This window comes from Hyperolius riggenbachi, chromosome 11 (assembly GCF_040937935.1).
Source record: "Hyperolius riggenbachi isolate aHypRig1 chromosome 11, aHypRig1.pri, whole genome shotgun sequence".
Classification (NCBI taxonomy): domain Eukaryota; kingdom Metazoa; phylum Chordata; class Amphibia; order Anura; family Hyperoliidae; genus Hyperolius; species Hyperolius riggenbachi.
The window spans coordinates 172,201,540-172,223,463 of NC_090656.1; the positions used below are offsets into that span (position 1 = coordinate 172,201,540).

Sequence of the window (21,924 nt, forward strand, 5' to 3'; positions counted from 1 at the left end):
CCGGATCCTGTACTGCGATTATATGAGTATCTGCTCTGTACTCACTTATCCTGATCTGCTTGTATATGACCTTGGCTTGCTACCTGATTTTGCTCCTCTCATCTGATTCGGAACTGCGATTGTATGAGTATTGTGACATTGTATATTTGTATATAGTTGGCTAGTCTGTGGACTATTTGTTGAGTGTTTGTGGGAGAGTTTATGGTTTATTTTCACTTATGTGTATAGCATGTTTCATTAAAAGCACAATTTCACTACATATTTGTGTCCAGACTTTTGTATATATCCTGCTAAAAGTGATCCCCAGATACTTTGTCTGTGGGAGCCGTAACAATTCCACAACAATGAAGATGTGTTCTCTGGAGTGATAACTCATGCTTCTCTGGCCAGTGATCTGATGGACGAGTTTGGGTTTGGAAAATGCCAAGAGAACAGTATTTGCCTGAAGGCATTGTGCCAACTGTAAAGTTTGGGAGAGGGGATTTATCTTGTGGAGTTGATTTGCAGGGGTTGGGCTTGACCCCCTAGTTCCAGTGGAAGAAACTTAGAAAGCTTTAGTATACCAAGACATTTTAGACTATTTCATGTTCCCAACTTTTTTGGGAACAGCGTGACGATGGCCCTTTCCTGTTCCAACACAACTGTGTACCATTGCACATAGCAAGGTCCATAAAGACATAGATGATTGAGTTTGGTGTAGAGGAACTTATCTGGCCTGCACATAGCTCTGACCTCAACTCAAAAGAAGATCTTTGGGATACGTTAGAATGGAGACTGCAAACCAAACCAACTCATCCAACATCAGTGCTTTACCTCGCAAATACTTCTAAATTCCCATAAACATACTCCTAAGTCTTGTGGAAAGCCCTCCCAGAAGAGTTGAAGCTGTTATATCTGCAGAGATTGGGTCAACTTCATTTTTTAAAGCTTATGGATTAAGAATGAGATGTCATTAATGTTAATGTGTACATAAAGGCAGGCGTTCCAGTACTTTTGGCAATATAGTGAATCTATACAGACAGAACTTAGTTTATTCATCATTATTAATTTTTGGAGACTTAAATGAAACCAGAGACAACGCATACTTACCGTTTTATACATACTTGGGGCTTCCTCCAGCACCATGAGCCCGGATCGTTCCCACGTCACCGTCCTCCATTGCCTGCAGCTCCAGTACCGGGTCCGGTAACTTCCTCCAGTCATGGCCAGTCTGCACAAGAGGAAGTGCGCTCTTTATGTATCTATCCAGCGGCCGCTGGAAAGATACTTAAAAAGCGCACTTCCTCTTGCGCAGACTGGCCCTGACTGGTCGGACTTACGGGACCCGATATCAGAGCTTCAGGCAGCGGTGTGGGAGCGATCCGTGTGCATGGGCTGGAGGAAGCCCCAGGTATGTATAAAACTTTCACTATTCTTCGTCTCTGGTACACTAAGAATGGGCTTCTTATAGTTATGCTCTGGTTCCTGCAATGGGTTATAAGAGGGTTGAAACTTCATTTTACTTGTGTAATTTAACCATTAAGGATTAATTAACTTATTAAAAAAAAAAAACTAAATTGGGTTGAAGCTTCATCTTACTTGTGCAATGTAATCATTAAAGATAAGTGGACTTATAAAACAAACCCTAAATTAGTCCTTTATTGCCAACAGTTCATTAATGTAATTTTAAGTCATTGCTGATTATGTCCCCTGAGAAGAGGTGAGAAACCTAGACTGCCAATACACACACAGCTTTGGGCCTGCCTGCTGCTCTGACAGCCTCCTCTACTCTCATATTCACTTCCACCTCTGTTCAACACTGATGGCTATTGCTTTGAGTGACAACATTAATCAAACACTTGTCATCTGTACATAGTGCTATCAGTAAACCAGTAAACCTTCCTTTCCTGTCTATGCTCACATAACTCACAATCAGAACAACAGGGTGGATCACTGAGACGAGAGTGAGGCTCTGTCCACACCAGGCTCAATTCAGTGGAATGAAAATGGATGGGTAAATGGATCCTATGTTAAGCATTGGATCCATTTACCTTGGCACTTAAAGTGGTTTGGAATGGAAGTGCAATAGAAGCAGAGCGGAGGCGGAACACAAAGTCCCAACGGATACCATTTTTCCAGACACGGAAGGGGAAGTAGATGCTGATAGCTGTAATAAAAGCTTAGGAGAACAGACCGTGTCAGTCCTCACTAGGCTGTTTACCGTACCACTCTATCAGCACGCAATACTGCTAGAAACCCTGGCAGGAGCATAGTGGCTCTTTATGTACAAAGTGTGGCTGTGGAAACTGGAAAGAAAAGCGATGCAAAAGTTAATCAGTTTTCAGTTACTTAATGAAACACACATTCTGATTGGCTGTTTGAGGAAATTGCTTTAATTGTATTTATTGTATTTACAATTTGGTCCCAATGAATCCCAGGGCTCTCCTTCAATTGAATCTTAACTGTGCTTGAATCTTGTCCAACCTTTAGTCAATATTAAAAGAAGTTGCTATTCATTTCTGTAAAGGAGTTGGCAACATTTATTACTGGTGTTCATAATCAAAAACAGAAAAACAATCCAATGTGATTTGATTTGATATCATCATTAGAGTTTTTCTTTAACATTCATCCTGCGGTTTTAATAGTACAGTATATTAATGCATATCTCCAGGGACCGGTCTCATTAGTTCAGCTCCAGTAAGAAAAATGGCCTTTTATGATGTTATGGAGCCTCCATGTCTCCTCCAATAACACGGCACATAATGCTTGTACTGCGTTATCAAACTCTGGATCACCAGGCTTGTTTCATCTTCCTTTGCATTATTTATTCCTGGAGAGATAGAGGACTGAGTAGAAAACAGATATATTTAAAGCGAAATCATAGAAACCAACCGTAATAATGTATTTTGCCACTCCACATCCACGATATCTCTTCCTTGTGGACAGCAGGGTGATCTCGATTATTTTCTCTCTGCCCTTACTGTAAGACAAGAAATTAATTTTTATCACGGTAAAGAAAAGGACAGAAATCATAACCATGATCTTTAGTTTGAATGTGGAAAGAGTTTAGAAACTCATATTTTTATTGCTATTTTATGTCATCATCTGCAAAAGTTTCCACCATTTCCTGTCCAGACAAGATACAGAAGACTGGCAGAGAACACTTAAAGTAACCAATGGAGGCTGCCATATTTATTTCCTTTTAAACAACACCAATTGTCTTGCAGTCTTGCTGATTTTTCTGGCCAGTAGTGTCTGAATCACACAACTGAAACAAGGTTAATCTTGTCAGATTTTTGTCAGAAACATTTAATCTGCATAGGTCAAAAAGTAGGGATAATAAAAATTGCACCCTGCAAAAAGAAAACACAGAGACAACAGGAGCCCAATTGGTGCAGTATGTCACAGTACCAGAAGTATGTAAAAATATATAAAATATGCGGATGGATTATACTCACAGAGGTGGGTTGCAGAAGGGCAACCAACCACTAGAAGCAGGTAGAGCTGTACAACCCCGACTCCACCCGGGTGACCAGACGGAGCTGGTAATGGTCGCACTCTTGATAAAAAGCATACCTCAAATGACTTAAACTGGTCAAAGAGGGATGATCCCCCTCCGAAAGGAGGGTGAAGGCACCTGATAAAGGAGAAAGTGGTGCCCAGAGAAGATAAAATGTGCTAAAAACAAATAAAATGAAAAAAAAGTGAGGTGGCTTACCTCAATGAAGAAAAATTTTAATAGAATTAAATTATTGCACTGACAACGCGTTTCGTGGGTACATACCCACTTCCTCAGGCCAAATAGCAGTGCCTAATAGTGCTTATAGCCTTATTTGAGAGGAGCCTTATTTGTGGCTACAAGCACTATTAGACATTGCTATTTGGCCTGAGGAAGTGGGTATGCACCCACGAAACGCGTTGTCAGTGCAATACAATTCTATCAAAATTTGTCTTCATTGAGGTAAGCCACCTCACTTTTTATCATTTTATTTGTTTTTAATGCATTTTATCTTCTCTGGGCACCTCTTTCCCCTTTATCTAATCTGCATGCTTGTTCAGGGTCTATGGCTAAAAGTATTAGAGGCAGAGGATCAGCAGGACAGCCAGGCAATGTGCATTGTTTAAAAGGAAAGAAATGTCAGCCTCCATACATCTCTCACCTTGGGTTCCCTTTTAAGAAAACATGAAGCAAAAATATACTGATGAGATAAGCAAACATATCTATAGTTCTAATCCTAAACAGACTTTCTTAGAATCTCATAGTTATACTTCGGGATGGTCAATGAGATTCAAATAATTTTATGATAACGTTATAGTAATTTATGCAGTTTAAAAATGGACTATTTGAATGCAGAAGTCGTACAAGCTGCATACATTTGCATATAATTAATACAAATGTTTATAACCTCATTGTCCATTACTACCCCAGTCATTTTTTGAATTTTAAGAACCAAACCATTAGTAAAAGCACTTGAAGATTGAATAAAGTCACTTAAAACGCAGAGTTCCCCTTTAAATAAAATGACCTATTCTACAGCTGATAGTGTTGTAAAAAATTAGATAGGTAGTTGATCCATTATAGGGGCAGCTCATAATTGTCTCAGCAATACATATGTTTATACCGTATATACGTGCATATAAGCCGACCCGTGTATAAGCCGAGGTACCCACGTTCCCCTTAGAAACCAGGAAAAAGTGATTGACTGATATAAGCCCCTCCCCAGTACAGCCCACTCCACAGTAGCCAGATGTGCCCCCAATACAAGTCATCCCCTGTCCTCATACCCAGATGTGCCACAAGGATGATACAGCTGTGTCTCAGGACACCACTACATTGCATCATAGATATGAGACACAGTGATTGCCACACAAGAAGAATCCCCGATCACTGCACTGCTGACACTTTGCTTGCATGCTCCGCAAGCCAGGGGACACAGGTAGTCTTGGACAGTGCACTCTGCCAACATATTGCAGGGGATGGGGACATGGACACAGCAGGGAGCCAGCTGGCAAGAGCAGGATTACTAGTGCAAGATCCTTACACTCCTCTGCCAGTAACAAAAATCTACTCCACCGTCTGTTTTGCTCCACTGACTCGCATATAAGCCGGGTAACTTTTCAGCAAATTTTTTGTGCTTGAAAATTAGGTTTATACAGGAGTATATACAGTAGTTGGTAATGATGTTCAAAGGTCAGTCTCCAGTAGATAACAATCAATTGAAAACCAATCATCTTCAATTCTGTCAAGAGATAATGCTGACCAATCGGAAATAGTACGCTCAACCACTGGTTTTGCAATAAAGGGGAGCAGAATCTAAGTGGAAAGTAGTTCAAGTGGATAGTGCACGGATGCCACCTGACGCGATTGATCTACAAGAGGAGTAGTGAGTATGGGGCTGATTCACATATCAGTATCAATATTAGTGTGCACACAGCGCATGGCAATATTACTCTTACTAACGGCAGTAAGTACAGCAAGTTTTAGTAGTAGCGTGACTCACGGTACTCCTATAGCCTGACTGATATTTGGTAACGCTGGTTAGTAACGTGCATTACCATAACTATTCGAGTACTCCAAGTATTGCTAATAGCGTAACTCACGGTATTTACCAGCGTCAGTAAGGGAAATATTGTTGTGCACTGTGTGTGAATGGTATTATTACCGCTGTTATGTGAATCAACCGCTATAGGAGCTACCGGCTGTTCTCTATCTGCACGAACTCCTCTTTATTTATTGCTAACACTAACCAGCCATTTTAGAATGCTCCAGCATTTTTGGAGCATTTTTTAAGATCCTTAATTTTAAAGGACCACTATTTCTAAAAAACAAAACTAAAAAATGATTTGCATTTGATTTGGCCATGTTAATTGTCATAGTAGCGGCTGTTAGTGAAGTAGTGAAGGCACGCTCCTACATAGCAATGAACATGATAAAGAGACTCTGTAACAACATTTTCAGCCTTATTTCTTCTATCCTATAAGTTCCTATACCTGTTCTAATGTGGTCTGTCCTAGTTGCACAGTGGCTGTATTATCTCTGTTATATAATCGAATCTTCTTTCCTTTGTCAGCTTTGTCGGCTCAGGCAGGAATGTGCTGCTCTGCTGTGATAGATAGAAGTTATACACACCCTCTCCACCCCCCCTCCAGGCTCTGTATGAGTCAAAGACTGAGCTTCTCTCAGCCTATCACATGCTGGTTAGCAGCCATGTTATATGTTTGTAAACACTGCCTAAAACTGGCAATTACAAGCCAGGATTGCAGCAGGGAGTGGCAGAAACCACAAAGAGGGGCCCAGGAGAACATAATGAATAGAATAGTATGCTTTTTATTGTAAGAATTTTAGAGTACAGATTCTCTTTAATTGTCATAGCAGCGACTGTTAGTGAAGTATTGCGGTAGGTCCACCTGCATTGAAAGTTATGCACATTGCTAAGGGAAGGCACGCTCCTACATAGCAGTGAGCTTTGCTATGTAAGGCATGCATAACGCGCACTACTGCACTTTAGCAGCGCAGCTTGATGAATCAGGCCCCATAAGTGCATGAGCACATTTAAAAGGTTGCATCTACTAATAATATATTCTAATACAAAAACTTGAACAGTAACCCTGGAAATCCTTATTTTAATTTGCCATATTGGTAAATGTCACATCTCACCAACCAAAATACATCCCAACTACAGTACATAAGAAAACTAAGGTCTTTTTGACACAGGCAGCTGATGGGGGTGCTTTTTGTTGCTTGTAGTCTGAGAACAAATACATAGAAACTCTGTATTTCATTGACGCACTTTCACACGAATGAATCACCACCACTATGTGGAAGCTGATGCATTATTCTAGTAATACTCAAATGTAAATAACATGTGCAAGTCTATAGATTCTTATTAAATCAGCTTATTGTTACAAATTGACCACCAAACATCCATACATAAAAACTTGCTGTCTTAAAAACAGAATACCCAATTCTATGTAAAAAGTGCTTTAACCTCCTTCACACCAGCATATGCCACCACTAGACCTACTACACACAAAGCAAAAAGAGGTTCCTGTATGCTCCATTTCCACTGTGTCTGCATTTGTATGCTGCAATGTAAAATTGCATCCAATCCCTCTAGCTGTGCGATGCATCGCTATAGGATTCACATGATGATGCAATTTTATGCTGCATGCAGTTAGATTTTCCCCATGCGCAAATTCAGAGGCTGCCTACTGATTCCAATAAGGTGAAAAATTGCATTCAAATTTGCATGTGGGGAATCGGGCCGGAATCACAGCAGTGGAAACGTAGCTCTAATCCACAGTTGCAACCAGTTGAAGGTTATCAAGAAGGATTTGCACTGTTCAGCCAATTGGCATAGCTAAGGAGCTTTGGGCCCCAGTGCAAGTTTTATATTGGGCCCCCCAAGCAGTCTATACATATCAATTCATATGATGCAACAAACCCTGCCAAGGACAACCACAGTGTCAGAGGTGCAAGAAAGGTATTAGTTTGCTAATGATAACCACTATTGAAAACATCCATAGAAGTGGCCATTACCAGCACAGTACAAATAAAGAGCTAATACTGCCATTGAGGTTGGCTGCAACCTCTGCATCCCCTATTGCTACGCCCCTGTGGACAACAAAATGTACATAAGCTTCAATTCAGCTGCTGAATCCCAACCACAACAGCCAGGTAAACTTGTAAATTGCATCCACAGGCCACAGTCACTACAACAGCAGCCAGTAACTTGTCGTAAAGCTGGATAGCATCAGTATATATGCTTATTATCAGCAGAGCCTAAGCTTGGAAGCAGGGAATTTGTTGTTTTCAGCTTCACCCCGTGGCCTTTTAATACAGCCAGGGGCGTAACTAGACTTAATAGGGCCCCCTGCAAAAATGATAGCATGGGGCCACTTTGGTCCCCAAACCCCCTGAGGGTCACGTGATCGGGAGCCGGTGAATGGCAGCAGAGTGTTCTGCTGTAAAGCAGTGTCTGGAAGCAGGACAAAAATTACACACTCTCCTGCACATGGTTTTTGTGAGCAAACAGGGAGGTTTTTTTTTTGCTAACTAGCTGCACTTGTGATTAGGGAGAGAGGAGGAGGGGCCCCCAAAGCCTCTGGGCCCCCCTGCGATGACATGGGTTGCAGGGGTGATTGCTACAACCATGAATACAGTTATTTTACCATACCATACCAACCCTGAATGGGAAATGTAAAGCCCAATCTCTGAAATTCATAACACAAAAATTACAAATGCAATCAATAGGCATTTTGCAATTACAAGTGTAAATGGGCCAATTGGGACATGACACTTCCCCCTTTGAACATTGCAGTTCTTTGTACGAGGTGAAAAGGGAGGATCAAGCAACTAGAAGAGCTCTTCCATGTTGGGTATTGCTGTAACACCCACGTCTGAGCACAGCTGTAGCTGCACTTGTCATGAGGTGGTTATGAGGCGGTTCTGCACTGCCTGGTAACTGCACCGTGTGTCAAGCACAGGGGCATCTCTAGCCATTTTTGTCACTCCAGGCGAGAAGACCTGAGGTGAGAATATTGACGTGGGATAATTAATTAAAGGTTTTTATGGCTAATTAGGAATATTAAAGGACAATTTTTGTGCTTGCGCTTTTATTTCAACTTAGCCCTGTGTGCAATTGGGCAAGGGTTAAATTAGTACCCCATACCCATTTAACCTGGGGTGGAGGCATCTGGGGGTCCCCTTGTTATAGAGAACCCATAGATGCACAATCTAGTCCCTACCATAGTCATATGTCTATGTATGTCCCCTGTAGTGTATGTATCATAGTCTAGGGCCAATTTAGGGGGAAGCCAATTAATTTATCTGTATGTTTTTGGGATGTGTGAGTAAACTGGAGACACGCAGACAGGTGGAGAACATACAAACTCCTTGCAGATGGTGATCCGGCTGGGATTCGAACTGGGGACCCAACACTGCACTGCTAACCACTGCACCACCGTGCTGCCCTACAGTCATAAACCATGTTTAAAAACATTTTTGATTGTAACTTTAAAATAGATTTGATCAAAAACTACAAGGTCTTTGTGGAAATAAAATCTCCTTGTTTCCACTATTCTCCTTAACATACCTAGCATATTGTAGTGATTATAGCATGTATGGCGGCTTTGCTATAAACCGCTAAGACGGCGCCATTGGAAACATTTGTGTTCAGATTCCCCAACCCAAAGAATTTGGACCTGTTTGAATGGATGGTCAATGAATCAAACAGGGGGCTATTCGACCAATGTTACTCATCTGTAAAAGCAATACGTTTTGAATCAGGATGATACTATTTATTGGATAGCTTGGCTAAGAAAAAGAGTAAGCTTTTGGCCAATGAGCATTCATCAGACTCTGTACCTGTATGCTGACAAGATGTTAGAAAACACAGCTTGCATACATTGAACATCAGAAGGGGTACATAGATTGGTTAGCAAATATAAAAATAAAAGTCATTCAGGTGACAAAGAAATGTCATTTTGAATCATAATTACAAATGTGTGGATGAGCAATCGCCATGACGAAACTTCCTAGAAAATGGATAAATTGGACCTGATACACTAAGGGCCTGTTTCCACTACACGCAGATTCTGGATGCAGAAAAACTGACTCCAATGAAGGCCTATGGGCCTTCTTCCACTAAATGCGATTTTTCTGTTGCAGATTTCCCTTAGGCATTCATTGGAATCAGTTTTCTGTATCCAGAATCCGCATGTAGTGGAAACAGGCCCTATCTTCAATCAAATATGTATGTTGTGTCTGTGATTGACAGACCACATTTGAATGGCAATTTTACTGTTACTAACGCCAGGGGAGCATCAGCAGTTAACCCATTAGCGCCACGTGTGTTAACTGATTACAGCGGTAACATGCATGGCACTAATGGGTTAATGGCCGGTGCTCCTCTGGCTTTAGTAAGGGTAAAATTGCCATGCTCTCTCTGTGCATGGCAATTTAACCATTGCATAGTGCATCAAGCCAAACATTTAGTGAAATAAAGATTGTGTCCCTTTAATTGATCCTTTTCAATATAAGATAGAAATTAAAAAAGAAAACACACTTTAGAATTTACATAAGTTATGTAAAAAAATGTGCAGCGACTCAGTGGCTTCTGGTGGGGAGAGTCAAAGTCTGTATAATTGTAACTCATTACTGTCTCTGCATAGCGTAATACTGAGCATGTACATTAAGTCATCCAAACTGTAATGTGCACATCACAGAAACTCTTATAGGAAATCTGTCACAGGAGAAACACACAGGTTGTCATTGCTAATGTATTTCTAACAATTTGCCAGGCCATAATACTGATCTTTCTGCTTAAAGACTATATTTACTTATAAATATGCTAAATCTTAATTGCCCTGAATCAATAATGCACTTAAAGGAAATGTAAAGTAAAAATATTTCCCTGGTTTAACTTACCTAGGTTTTCTTCTCGACCCCTGTAGTGTTTGAGGTCCCTCACCATCATTCTGCTCTCATCCCTGCATAAGCTGTAGCCGTTGGAAGCCTCCCTGATGGTGCTCCCATGGCCAGGAATATTCTGTGCTTGCGCATTTTGTAAAAAAATTGCAACTGGGCATGCACAGAACGGTATGGGAACGCAACCGAGAGGCCCGCGGCAGGGGCCGTGCATCCATAGTGGCCAGCATCAGGCCAGCTTTCCAAGGGCTACAGCTGCTACAGGGATGTGAGCGGATTGATGGTAAGGGACCAGAACGACTACAGGGGGCTAGAAGAAGCCCCAGGTAAGTTAAACTGGGGGAAACATTGTGATCTGGGTGACTATAGAAGAGTGGTGGAGGTAAGGGGTTAATTTTAATAATATATGTGTGTATTTTTATTTAAAAAAATGCATGCAGGTGTTATTTTACAATTTGGCCACAAGATGTCCCCCCACTTTATCTTCCTGTGCATACTGTTAGTCTGCTAACAGGAAGTAACGCGTGTATGTGTTATTTTCGTTTTATCAACGACCACGGCATTGCATTGATGCCCGTGGTCATTGATCACGGCACTTAGATCTGTGAATGGGAACTATGTTCCCATTCACTGATCTGTGCACTAAAGGGCGGCAACAAGGACGCACACAGGGGCCTGCAGCAGCGGTAGAGGAATATCTACGTCCTTTGGACTTCAGATTAAGTAATTTATGGCTCATTTCAGATGTAAATATCCTCACAAGATGCAGTAACTAGTAAATATACCCGTGTCAATGATTTTGCTGCCTGCAGAGATCTGTGAACCCCCTTCCTGTCTGATGTAGCAACGTTTTATCAGCAGTCTTTGCAACAAAAACATTTTATAAAGCTGCTACTGGTCTCATAGCTTTCCTTTACCTCCCTGCAACCCCCTTCACTGCTCTCTAGTAGGGAGGGCCAACAAGATGCAAAACTTCCAGTTTATAGATTATTATTCTGTATACAGCATTAAACATATCATTACCACTAAGGCTGATACAGGCCCTACAAGATGCCTTTGAATTTTAGTGGGACTAACGTAATCTCCCTTACCTAGGAATTAACCTCAATAAACAGAAACCTAAAACAAAACATTAATTATTTAATTATTATTATTTTTAATCTGATATAATTTAATTTATTTATTTTTCTATCAGATAATCCAACAATTAATTATTATTTATTTATTGATCTTTAATTTAATTATTTGGGTATTCTATATTCTAACCGAGTAGTTATATATATATATATATATATATATATATATATATATATATATTTAATTGGGACCGTCACTCTGTCACCCTTTGGACGGTGTAACATGAGCCTAGCCGTCATACATATGTATGTAACACTACACTACACGGGGTAGTGTTAAGGGTGGAAACGTTTTGCTATCCGTGCAGTGCGAAATTGTGATATTTTTTCTTGATTAGATGTTCCTTGATCAGATATTTAAGGAAAATGTTTTGTTTTAGGTTTCTGTTTATTGACCTGATGAAGCGGGCTGTGTCCTGTGAAACGCATTGTCTACAGTTTAACCCCTTTATTTTAATAAAGACTCCCTTTTCCACCTATGTGGGTCTTCTGATAAGGTAAGATACCTCTTTTTATTTTTAATTTATTTCTGATATTGGCTTTTTGATTAAGGGCGCCCCCACCGATTTGCCTCCGTGCTGTGTATATGGTTGTATTTAATTTGTATGGTTATTTTTGCATGCACAATCTGGGCTTGGTTAGAAGATGTCGTGAAACATGCTATAAAATCTGGTCCCCATGGATTAACTTTTAGGCCCAGAAAAAGGTACTTGGGCCAGGAAACTCTGATCAGCCACTTGGTACACTTCTACTAAACAACTGTTGTCTTAACCAAGAATGTCAAAACAGGAAGCTGGATTTACTTCAGACTAACCCACCACTACTTGTCCTTTCTTCTCTTTCTTTTATTCTTTCTCTTCCTTTTACTGCTTTGACCTCTCTCTTATGTTGTTTACATATTTCTCCATTCCAGTCTTTACAAGTTTACCACACTCTCTCTTGAGCTCCTAGAGATCCATAAAAGGTACAGTCCTTTTCAGGACTATTACTCCAACTTTCAATGATTTGTGACAGATTAAATGATGCCAACGATGCGTTAAACCCTATGAAAAGTAGAGATTGTTGTATTAAAGTGAACCTCTAGACTAAAAATCTACTCAGCAGCACTGAAGAGGCTTGGTGTTTCTTTAACAGTTTCACAGCATCAGAACTTTGTTTTTCTTACATAAGCCTTATTTTTAGCTGCACAAAAGCTTAAGCTCCGCCCCATCAAAGAAAACTGCCCGGGCTTTTTTCCCTGATGCTGTGCAAAGCATGATGGGATTTCCTATGTTGTTGTTGACGTTGCCTAGCAACTGGGAGGGGTGATCAGCACACAGGACAGTTGGAACTGTGTCTCATGTTCCCTGTCACCTCCTTTCAACCAAACAGATGGCTGCCCTCATGAAATCAAACATTTGCCTGTTCTTTTAAAATAAGGTGGGTAAGAGATTAGATTACCTATCTATTTTAACTACTTTCCTAACATGTCTTATAGTTACTAAGAAGCAAAAGTTTCTGCACTACTGTGTCAACAATTGTGTGCTAGGCCACTAAACAATATGTTGGCAAGCAAAGGAAGTAGGACCCCATAATAGCACCACACACTGGTATATGCAAAAGAGTGTACAAAATGTATTAATCCATCAAATAACACTATATCATAGATAAAATAATTTAAAAACATATCAGACACCTCATATCTGCAATAATTATCATATAATATGCAAATATCCTAAAATAGGGTATATATATATATATATATATATATATATATATATATATATATATATATATATATAATGTTAGTAATAATAATCACCTGGGGCGATCAATATAAGAGCCACCACAGGGATTGAACCTGGGTTCAGTACCTCTCATAAAACATACATGTAAACCATTAGTGCATGATAGAATGATATAGCACCCAAAGTTGTCAGTGAAAAATTGTATAAATTACACTCAAGAAAAAAATATATCAATCAAAGAATAGTGCAAAAGAACAAGACCATGAATACCATATGCGTATGGATGCTATATACCCTAAAGTGATATGATGCTGGGACCGCAGTGCAAAGCAATGTGAGGGAGGAGAAAAGCTTACGTGACCCTGGGTAGAGTGACCACAAGGTGTCCGACAAGCAAGGAAGCCCCCGGCAGACTACTCTACCGATATTGCGGCAGTCACACCGCTTTATCAAGAGAGGGAGATCCAACAGTAGAAAGGCGGAAGACGCCAGGAAATCTAGTGCCGCAAAATCATGTGATTCTCTCTAATATGCCGTCATTGTCTTCTGAGCAATGTCTTATAGTTATTTCTGCAAATACAGTATGTGCACTGGTAAATGGTTTAAATTGGATGTATAAATTCTATTCAAAATTTGTTTTGGTCTATTTTTGTTAAAATTCAATGCAATTAGTACCAAAACCGGTGCCTATTTATAAAGCATTAGAGAATTCATCCGTTTAACATGCCTCAAACCCTAGGTTCTCAACACATGGTAGGTATACCCCAGGGTATACTTTATTTGGGCATTGCAGGCACTTGAAGTTGTCAGTCAATCTATCATATTAAGTTTTGAGATAAAAAAAATAAAAATAAACCCTGAATGAATTAACCTGAATATGCATCAATGAATGTTTGAGAAGCATTTATGCACAATTATGAAGTACTCCTAAGTAATACCTGTGTGTCAAGGGGTACTTGAGATGATGTTACTCACAAAAGGCCAACACATTATTAATAAAGGGGTATATATGCTATAATAATAGGCACTGCCTTACACCACTGTACAGCATAGTGTGTGTGTAGAATTAATTCCTGGGTGCAAGCTCATGTTATACAATTAAAGGACTACTATCACAAATAAAACTGTAGCGGTTCAGAGCTGTCAGACTAATAATACCTTCTAATTTCTCAGAATAGCGGGCCTATAAATGAGTTGAAAAGATTGAAGTTTATTGAATTTAACCTCACAATTTAGCTCCATTTGTTTTGACCAATAGGAAAGCAAAGTCATTTCTCTGGCTCTCAGCCCCAATGTCTGTCCTTCAGTAATTTTAATTTTGGTATAATGAGTTATAAGGAGCTCTTCCAGAGCTTCTATAAAGTGGACCTGTACTCATCCTGCTTACTTACCTTTGTTGGTAAGTAGGCAGACTATCTTTTGGATATTTTTAGGTAAAATGGTGTAAAACTAGAGGAAAAAATCTCATACCTAATATAAGCTATTGCCCTGCGTGGCTCCTCCCCTGAAATTAGATTAATATAATCTCTAATGCAAAAATTAACATGGACACAGACCTAAAATGTTTCTTGGATTCTAAAAATATTCTGACCAAATCTGAATATCCCTTGAGGATCTTCCAACCCTGGTTCACGGCTTCATCACATATCACGGCTGGAGTACTGCAATGCCCTCTATGCAGGTTTTCCAAATAAAGACCTGCACCGCTGCAGCCAGCACAGAATGCTGCCGCAAGGCTGTTAGCAAGCCAACCACACCGTTACAACATAACACCAATCCTTTGCTCACTCTACAGATTACCCAAAAACTAAGAATTTGATGCAACAGTATAAACCTCCCACAACCTTGGATCAACTAACATGATCACCCCCTGACCCACAGAGTTAAATTCCAAACCTTTGGAGCCAGACCCTTCTGTCATGCTGCCCCTAGCCTCTAGGAAGCCTTGCCACACCCAATCAAGGCAGTTCCAGCCTGAAGGCATTTAAATCAAAACTGAAAAGCTTGGTTCAGTCTGGCATTTATGATCACATAATTATTTTTCTTTAACACATCACAAGCCGCAACTATGCACTGATCACTTACAGGTCCTTCTAAAAAAATTAGCATATTGTGATAAAGTTCATTATTTTCTGTAATGTACTGATAATCATTAGACTTTCATATATTTTAGATTCATTACACACAACTGAAGTAGTTCAAGCCTTTATTGTTTTAATATTGATGATTTTGGCATACAGCTCATGAAAACCCAAAATTCCTATCTCAAAAAAGTAGCATATCATGAAAAGGTTCTCTAAACGAGCTATTACCTAATCATCTGAATCAACTAATTAACTCTAAACACCTGCAAAAGATTCCTGAGGCTTTAAAAAAAAAAACAGCCTAGTTCATTACTCAAAATCACAATCATGGGTAAGACTGCCGACCTGACTGCTGTCCAGAAGGCCATCATTGACACTCTCAAGCAAGAGGGTAAGACACAGAAAGAAATTTCTGAACGAATAGGCTGTTCCCAGAGTGCTGTATCAAGGCACCTCAGTGGGAAGTCTGTGGGAAGGAAAAAGGGTGGCAGAAAACGCTGCACAACGAGAAGAGGTGACCGGACCCTGAGGAAGATTGTGGAGAAGGACCGATTCCAGACCTTGGGGGACCTGCGGAAGCAGTGGACTGAGTCTGTAGTAGAAACATCCAGAGCCACCGTGTACAGGCGTGTGCAGGAAATGGGCTACAGGTGCCTCATTCCCCAGGTCAAGCCACTTTTGAACCAGAAACAGCGGCAGAAGCGCCTGACCTGGGCTACAGAGAAACAGCACTGGACTGTTGCTCAGTGGTCCAAAGTACTTTTTTCGGATGAAAGCAACTTTTGCATGTCATTCGGAAATCAAGGTGCCAGAGTCTGGAGGAAGACTGGGGAGAGGGAAATGCCAAAATGCCTGAAGTCCAGTGTCAAGTACCCACAGTCAGTGATGGTCTGGGGTGCCATGTCAGCTGCTGGTGTTGGTCCACTGTGTTTTATCAAGGGCAGGGTCAATGCAGCTAGCTATCAGGCGATTTTGGAGCACTTCATGCTTCCATCTACTGAAAAGCTTTATGGAGATGAAGATTTCATTTTTCAGCACGACCTGGCACCTAAACCACTGGTAAATGGTTTACTGACCATGGTATTACTGTGCTCAATTGGCCTGCCAACTCTCCTGACCTGAACCCCATAGAGAATCTGTGGGATATTGTGAAGAGAAAGTTGAGAGACACAAGACCCAACACTCTGGATGAGCTTAAAGGGAAGGTTCAGGATGAGACAAAAAAAATAAAACTCAAAATCCACTTACCTGGGGCTTCCTCCAGCCCGTGGCAGACAGGATGTGCCCTCGGCACCGCTCCGCAGGCTCCTGGTGGTCTCCGATGGCCGACCCGACCTGGCCAGGCCGGCTGCCAGGTCGGGCTTCTTCTGCGCTCCAATCTGCGTTTCATGTGGGCGCGCTGACGTCGTCGGACGTCCTCCAGGCTGTATTGAGCAGGCTCAGTAGTTCTAAACCTGCGCAGTACTGCCCGGAGGACGTCCGATGACGTCAGCGCGCCCGCGTGAAACACAGATTGGAGCGCAGAAGAAGCCCGGCCTGGCAGCCAGCCTGGCCAGGTCGGGTCGGCCACCGGAGAAAACCGGGAGCCTGCGGAGCGGCGCCGAGGGCACATTCTGCCTGCCACGGGCTGGAGGAAGCCCCAGGTAAGTGGATTTTGAGTTTTATTTTTTTTGTCTCACCCTGAACCTTCCCTTTAAGGCCCGGTTCACATTAGCGGTCGCCGTCCGGAATCGCCGTGTCGGAGCCGGACCGCATGCAGAACGGACGGAACGGACGCACGGCATAGCAATGAAAGCCTATGCGTCCGTTCACATGCGTCCGTTTCGTCCGGACCGGATCCGGACTCCGGCATAAGACCCAACATGCGCTATTTTTTGGTCCGGCTCCTCCGGCAGCCATATCCGGAGCGGAGCCGGACTGCACCATCCGGCCAATACAAACCAATGAGAACCGGAGAGCGCACAACACACTGGCTAAAAATCCGGATGTTCTACCCCACTTACTATGCGTATTGTAGCGGCGATTTTGGATGGGGACACATGGGCAAGCATTTTGGAGTGGAGCAGCAGTGACTTTAAACGTGCTGGAGATGTTGGCAGTATGTCGGAGGTGGAGGTGAGTGCTAAACAGCGGAGGGCCTGATTCCACAGGTCCACCTTCTGCTGACCTCCCAGACCCCACCATTTTTATTGTATTTCTACTATCTTTTGCCAAAGGATCCGGATCGCATCCTGATGAACACCTGATGCAACCTGACCGGATCCGGATCAGAACCGTACGGTTCCGATCCGGATCCGGTCCGGATCCGGTCAGGTCATCTGGTCCGTTTGGCAGAGAACCGCAAGTGTGAACCGGGCCTTAGGCCGCTATCGAAGCATCCTGGGCCTCCATAACACCTGAGCAGTGCCACAGGCTGATTGCCTCCATGCCACGCCGCATTGAAGCATTCATTTCTGCAAAAGGATTCCCGACCAAGTATTGAGTGCATAACTGAACATCATTATTTGAAAGTTGACTTTTTTTATTTTAAAAACACTTTTCTTTTATTGGTCGGATGAAATATGCTAATTTTTTGAGATAGGAAATTTGGGTTTTCATGAGCTGTATGCCAAAATCATCAATATTAACACAATAAAAGGCTTGAACTACTTCAGTTGTGTGTAATGAATCTAAAATATATGAACGTCTAATGTTTATCAGTACATTACAGAAAATAATGAACTTTATCATAATATGCTAATTTTTTTTAGAAGGACCTGTATATGCTATGGGTCCTATGGGAGAAAAGTGCTTTACAAATGTTTTGTTGTTGTTTTTTTTTATTCAGCCATACATAGATGTAAGTACATCACACACAGCAGGCAGGCACGGGAGGAGGAAAATTGAGAAGAGGGTCAGAAAAGTGGCACAACAAGGGGCCAAATTCTTCAATAATTTCTGCATAGTAAGACTGCTTTTCTCACCATTATTTTGTGAATATAAAAATACTGTATGTTAAAAGGTCTTAGTTCAGGCTTGTGTTTTTTATGTATATTGTGCGGATGTATCATCATTTTCAATTCACAAAGTTTTTTGTATTGTACATAAACAATTTTTGCATTATTACTTTTTGAATACCTGGCTAGCTAGGCTCACACAACTGTCTTCCCATGCCAAAGTCACATTCACGAGCATTCACAAGCATTTTTTACCATCCGCCGCCATGATCCGAATTCGTGATCAAGAATCGATCACAGAACTCCAACACAGATTTCGGCCGTGGTTACTAGTATTCGGATCCCGGAAAAAATATCCGTGATTAAACACGCCGACTTTAGCCGTCAATAGCAAAGCCCCCTTACATGATATAAACACCAAATTTGCAGGATAAATTGTTTTTTCAAAAAGACCTTATACTTTTTGAGAAAATCGATTTTAAAGGTTCAAAGGAAATTTCAAAGGAATAAAGTATACATGTAAATGCGATAAATACATTAACTGTCATTTACTGCATTTAAATGTATACTATTTTCCTTTGAACCTTTTAAATCGTTTTTTTCCCACTGTTCTACTTAACATATCCTGCAAATCTGGTGTTTATAGCTTGTAAGGGGGCTTTGCTATTAACCACAGGTTTTGGCGGGATTTAATCACCATTACTTTTTCATTGGAAACTTTAAATTCGATTTTCTGAAAAACGAAAGTCTTTTTTAAAAAAAAAATTTAACCACTTGAGGGCCGCAGTGTGTTAAACCCCCCTAAAGACCAGGCCATTTTTCTGTAAATAGGCCACTGCAGCTTTAAGGCCTCGCTGCAGGGCTGCTCAACTCAGCACACAAGTGATCCTCCCCCCCATCTTCTCCCCACCAACAGAGCTCTCTATTTGTTGGGTCTGATCACTCCCTCAATGTTTTTTTATTTATTTTTTTGCAAATATTTATTTCGGTGTTTTTTTTTTTTTTTTTTTTTTTTTTTTAAATGTGTATTTTGTTATTTTTGTGTTACCCTCTCCCTTCTTCCCCTCACTAGCCAATCAGCGTGATCGGCTGTCATTGGCTGAAGCCTATAATGATATTCCATTGATATTCTGCTGAATGCCTTAAGCCCTTGCTAGTTTTTTGATATTCCTGTGATTATATATACAGATGATGAACAACCTATAGAGATATAAAAAAACACTGTAGGAGGCGCCCTTGTATCTTATAACAACTTGTAGTCAATAAATTGGTAAGTGTAGTGTGTCTTACCTGTTATGAAGGCACGTACACACATAAGTCAAATACAGTGCTGTGAGCCAGAAGTAGTGTAGCATGGCGCCCACGCTACACTACTTCTGGCTCACAGCACTGTATTTGACCTGAGGAAGCGACTTGTGGTCGCGAAACGCGTTGTCTACTTCGTTGTGCTACAATTAAATCCAATTTTATGACTTATGTGTGTACGTGCCTTCATAACAGGTAAGACACACTACACTTACCAATTTATTGACTACAAGTTGTTATAAGATACAAGGGCGCCTCCTACAGTGTTTTTTGATATCTAAAGTACCCCACCACGTGGGGGCTTACTTACTATAATTTATTATAGTAGTAGCTTTTGGGAGTAGCGACCGGTCAAGGCCGAGTGGAGACGGTACTTCTCCACATGTTTGGATAGTGGTTGCATGAATAGCAACCCAGAATTGTGAGTATAATTGTTATCATTTTTTAACCAATTGTCTCACACTACGATAATACACGATATTGGGCTCCCGGTGTCCCTGTGTTTTTTACCTCTTCTAACCTATAGAGATCTTTTTCTCTTTTTTAACAAAAAGAATTTTGTATTTGTGTCAATAAAGATTTTTGGATATTTTTGTACCAGAAGATTTGCAAGACTTTATGTTTTTTATACACTTTATAGTCCTTTCTATGAATACAATAGGCTGAAGCCTATGACAGCCGATTACTTCCTGCACTACAAAGGGGACAGCCATGTCACACGGCTATCCCAAGTACAGCGCTGCCTTAGATCACACTGTACAGCGATTTAAAGGGCGGTTTCACCGTTTCACAGTCTCCGAGCAGCAACTGCCGCTGGGAGACTGAAGGCGGAGCCGAGCTCCGCCTTCCAAGCGGAGATGCGTGCACATCGGCGCGTGCGATTTCCTGCTAGCCCCCTTGACAGCCGTTCACGTCAATCGGTGTGGGACGGTACTAGGGCTGCCGCTGTGTTCACGCCAATCGGCATTGAGCGGTCAGCAAGTAGTTAAGTTGTAGCCACTGATCACCTTTATAATCCATGCAATTTTGGTGATTGCAACATGTATGGGGGCTTTGCTATTAACGTTAAAGGAAATCTGGATCACGGGCCATGAACTCGGATTTTACAGGAAATCACGGCAAAAATCCAAAAATCCGAGTCGAATTCGTAAGTCCATTTCAACGAGTGGCGCAGAGAGCACACAGAGGCAAGTTACTAAGTAAGGAACATGCCTCTGTGTCCCATTTGTAATGAAGAAGTCCACCTGGAGACACTCAGATCCCTATTGCCAGCCTACACACATTGTTTACAAAAGACAGCAGTGTCCTGGAGAGGAGCAGCACAGTGGTGGGGAGGGAACATATTTGCAAATCAGTCATTCTCTTGTTTTATCAGTTTGGTATCATGCTCAATCTTGATAACAGACTCTGGCATCCTGGAATGAATTTCATTAAAAAGCTCTATTACATTTCATCCTGAGCAGTAATAGAAAAATAAATAAAAAGAAACTTCCTTTCTGATTTCTGGCCGATGGTCTACAGGAAAAGAAACACTCTACAGGTATACAGGTTCCCTAATTAGTAACAGATCCATTAATGGCCAATAATATGATTAGTCTACATGCCACCAAGGCTCACATGAGGTGACCTTGTGTATGCAGAATATAATTAATAAGTTAATTAAACATCTGTTCTATTGTTTGGGCTTCAAACCATGCGGAGATCAAACTCTACAGAATTTCAACTCCAGCTTTATCTAAAATCGACAAAGCAATAGCAATTAGGACCAGCAGCAAGAAGACACAACATGTTGCATCTGAGTGTGACCGCGGCTTCGATGAAATGTGACTCAAGCCTAAGGCTTTACTGTGGCCAGCTAAACGCTTGAGGTCGGGTAAGGAAAAAAAACTACATCTCAGGTACACTGTAAATGTGTTATTTTACTGGGGCTGCTTTAAGATGCATAACACCTGGTCAACATCACCTAGTCCTGTTACTCCCTTGCTAAATAATGCAGTTTTCCTCAAGGGAATGGGCAGACAAACATTTATAAAATGGAGCAAGGACTCGTGGCCTCATCAGACAACTATATCTGGGTGCATACAAAGAAAGAAATGCCTAGTGCTTTGGGTACTGGGTCATGCGGTAACGTTTTTCAGATAGTACAGTGGTGTGAAAAACTATTTGCCCCCCTCCTGATTTCTTATTCTTTTGCATGTTTGTCACACTTAAATGTTTCTGCTCATCAAAAACCGTTAACTATTAGTCAAAGATAACATAATTGAACACAAAATGCAGTTTTAATTGATGGTTTTTATTATTTAGTGAGAAAAAAAACTCCAAACCTAC

The 21,924-nt window shown here is 41.2% G+C and overlaps 1 protein-coding gene across 10 annotated transcripts in view; it reads right to left on the reverse strand.

Moving 5' to 3' along the window:
- LOC137538200 (uncharacterized) overlaps positions 1 to 21,924 on the reverse strand; it is a 448,115-nt gene that overhangs the window by 102,387 nt on the left and 323,804 nt on the right. For all 10 annotated transcript variants that reach the window (XR_011024708.1, XR_011024707.1, XM_068260237.1 and 7 more), the window contains one exon: positions 2,872 to 2,959. Coding sequence is in view for 8 of the 10 variants with exons in the window: in XM_068260237.1 (XP_068116338.1) it covers positions 2,872 to 2,959 (88 nt within the window). In the remaining 2 variants the exon portion in view is untranslated. The remainder of the gene's footprint in view (positions 1 to 2,871; positions 2,960 to 21,924) is intronic.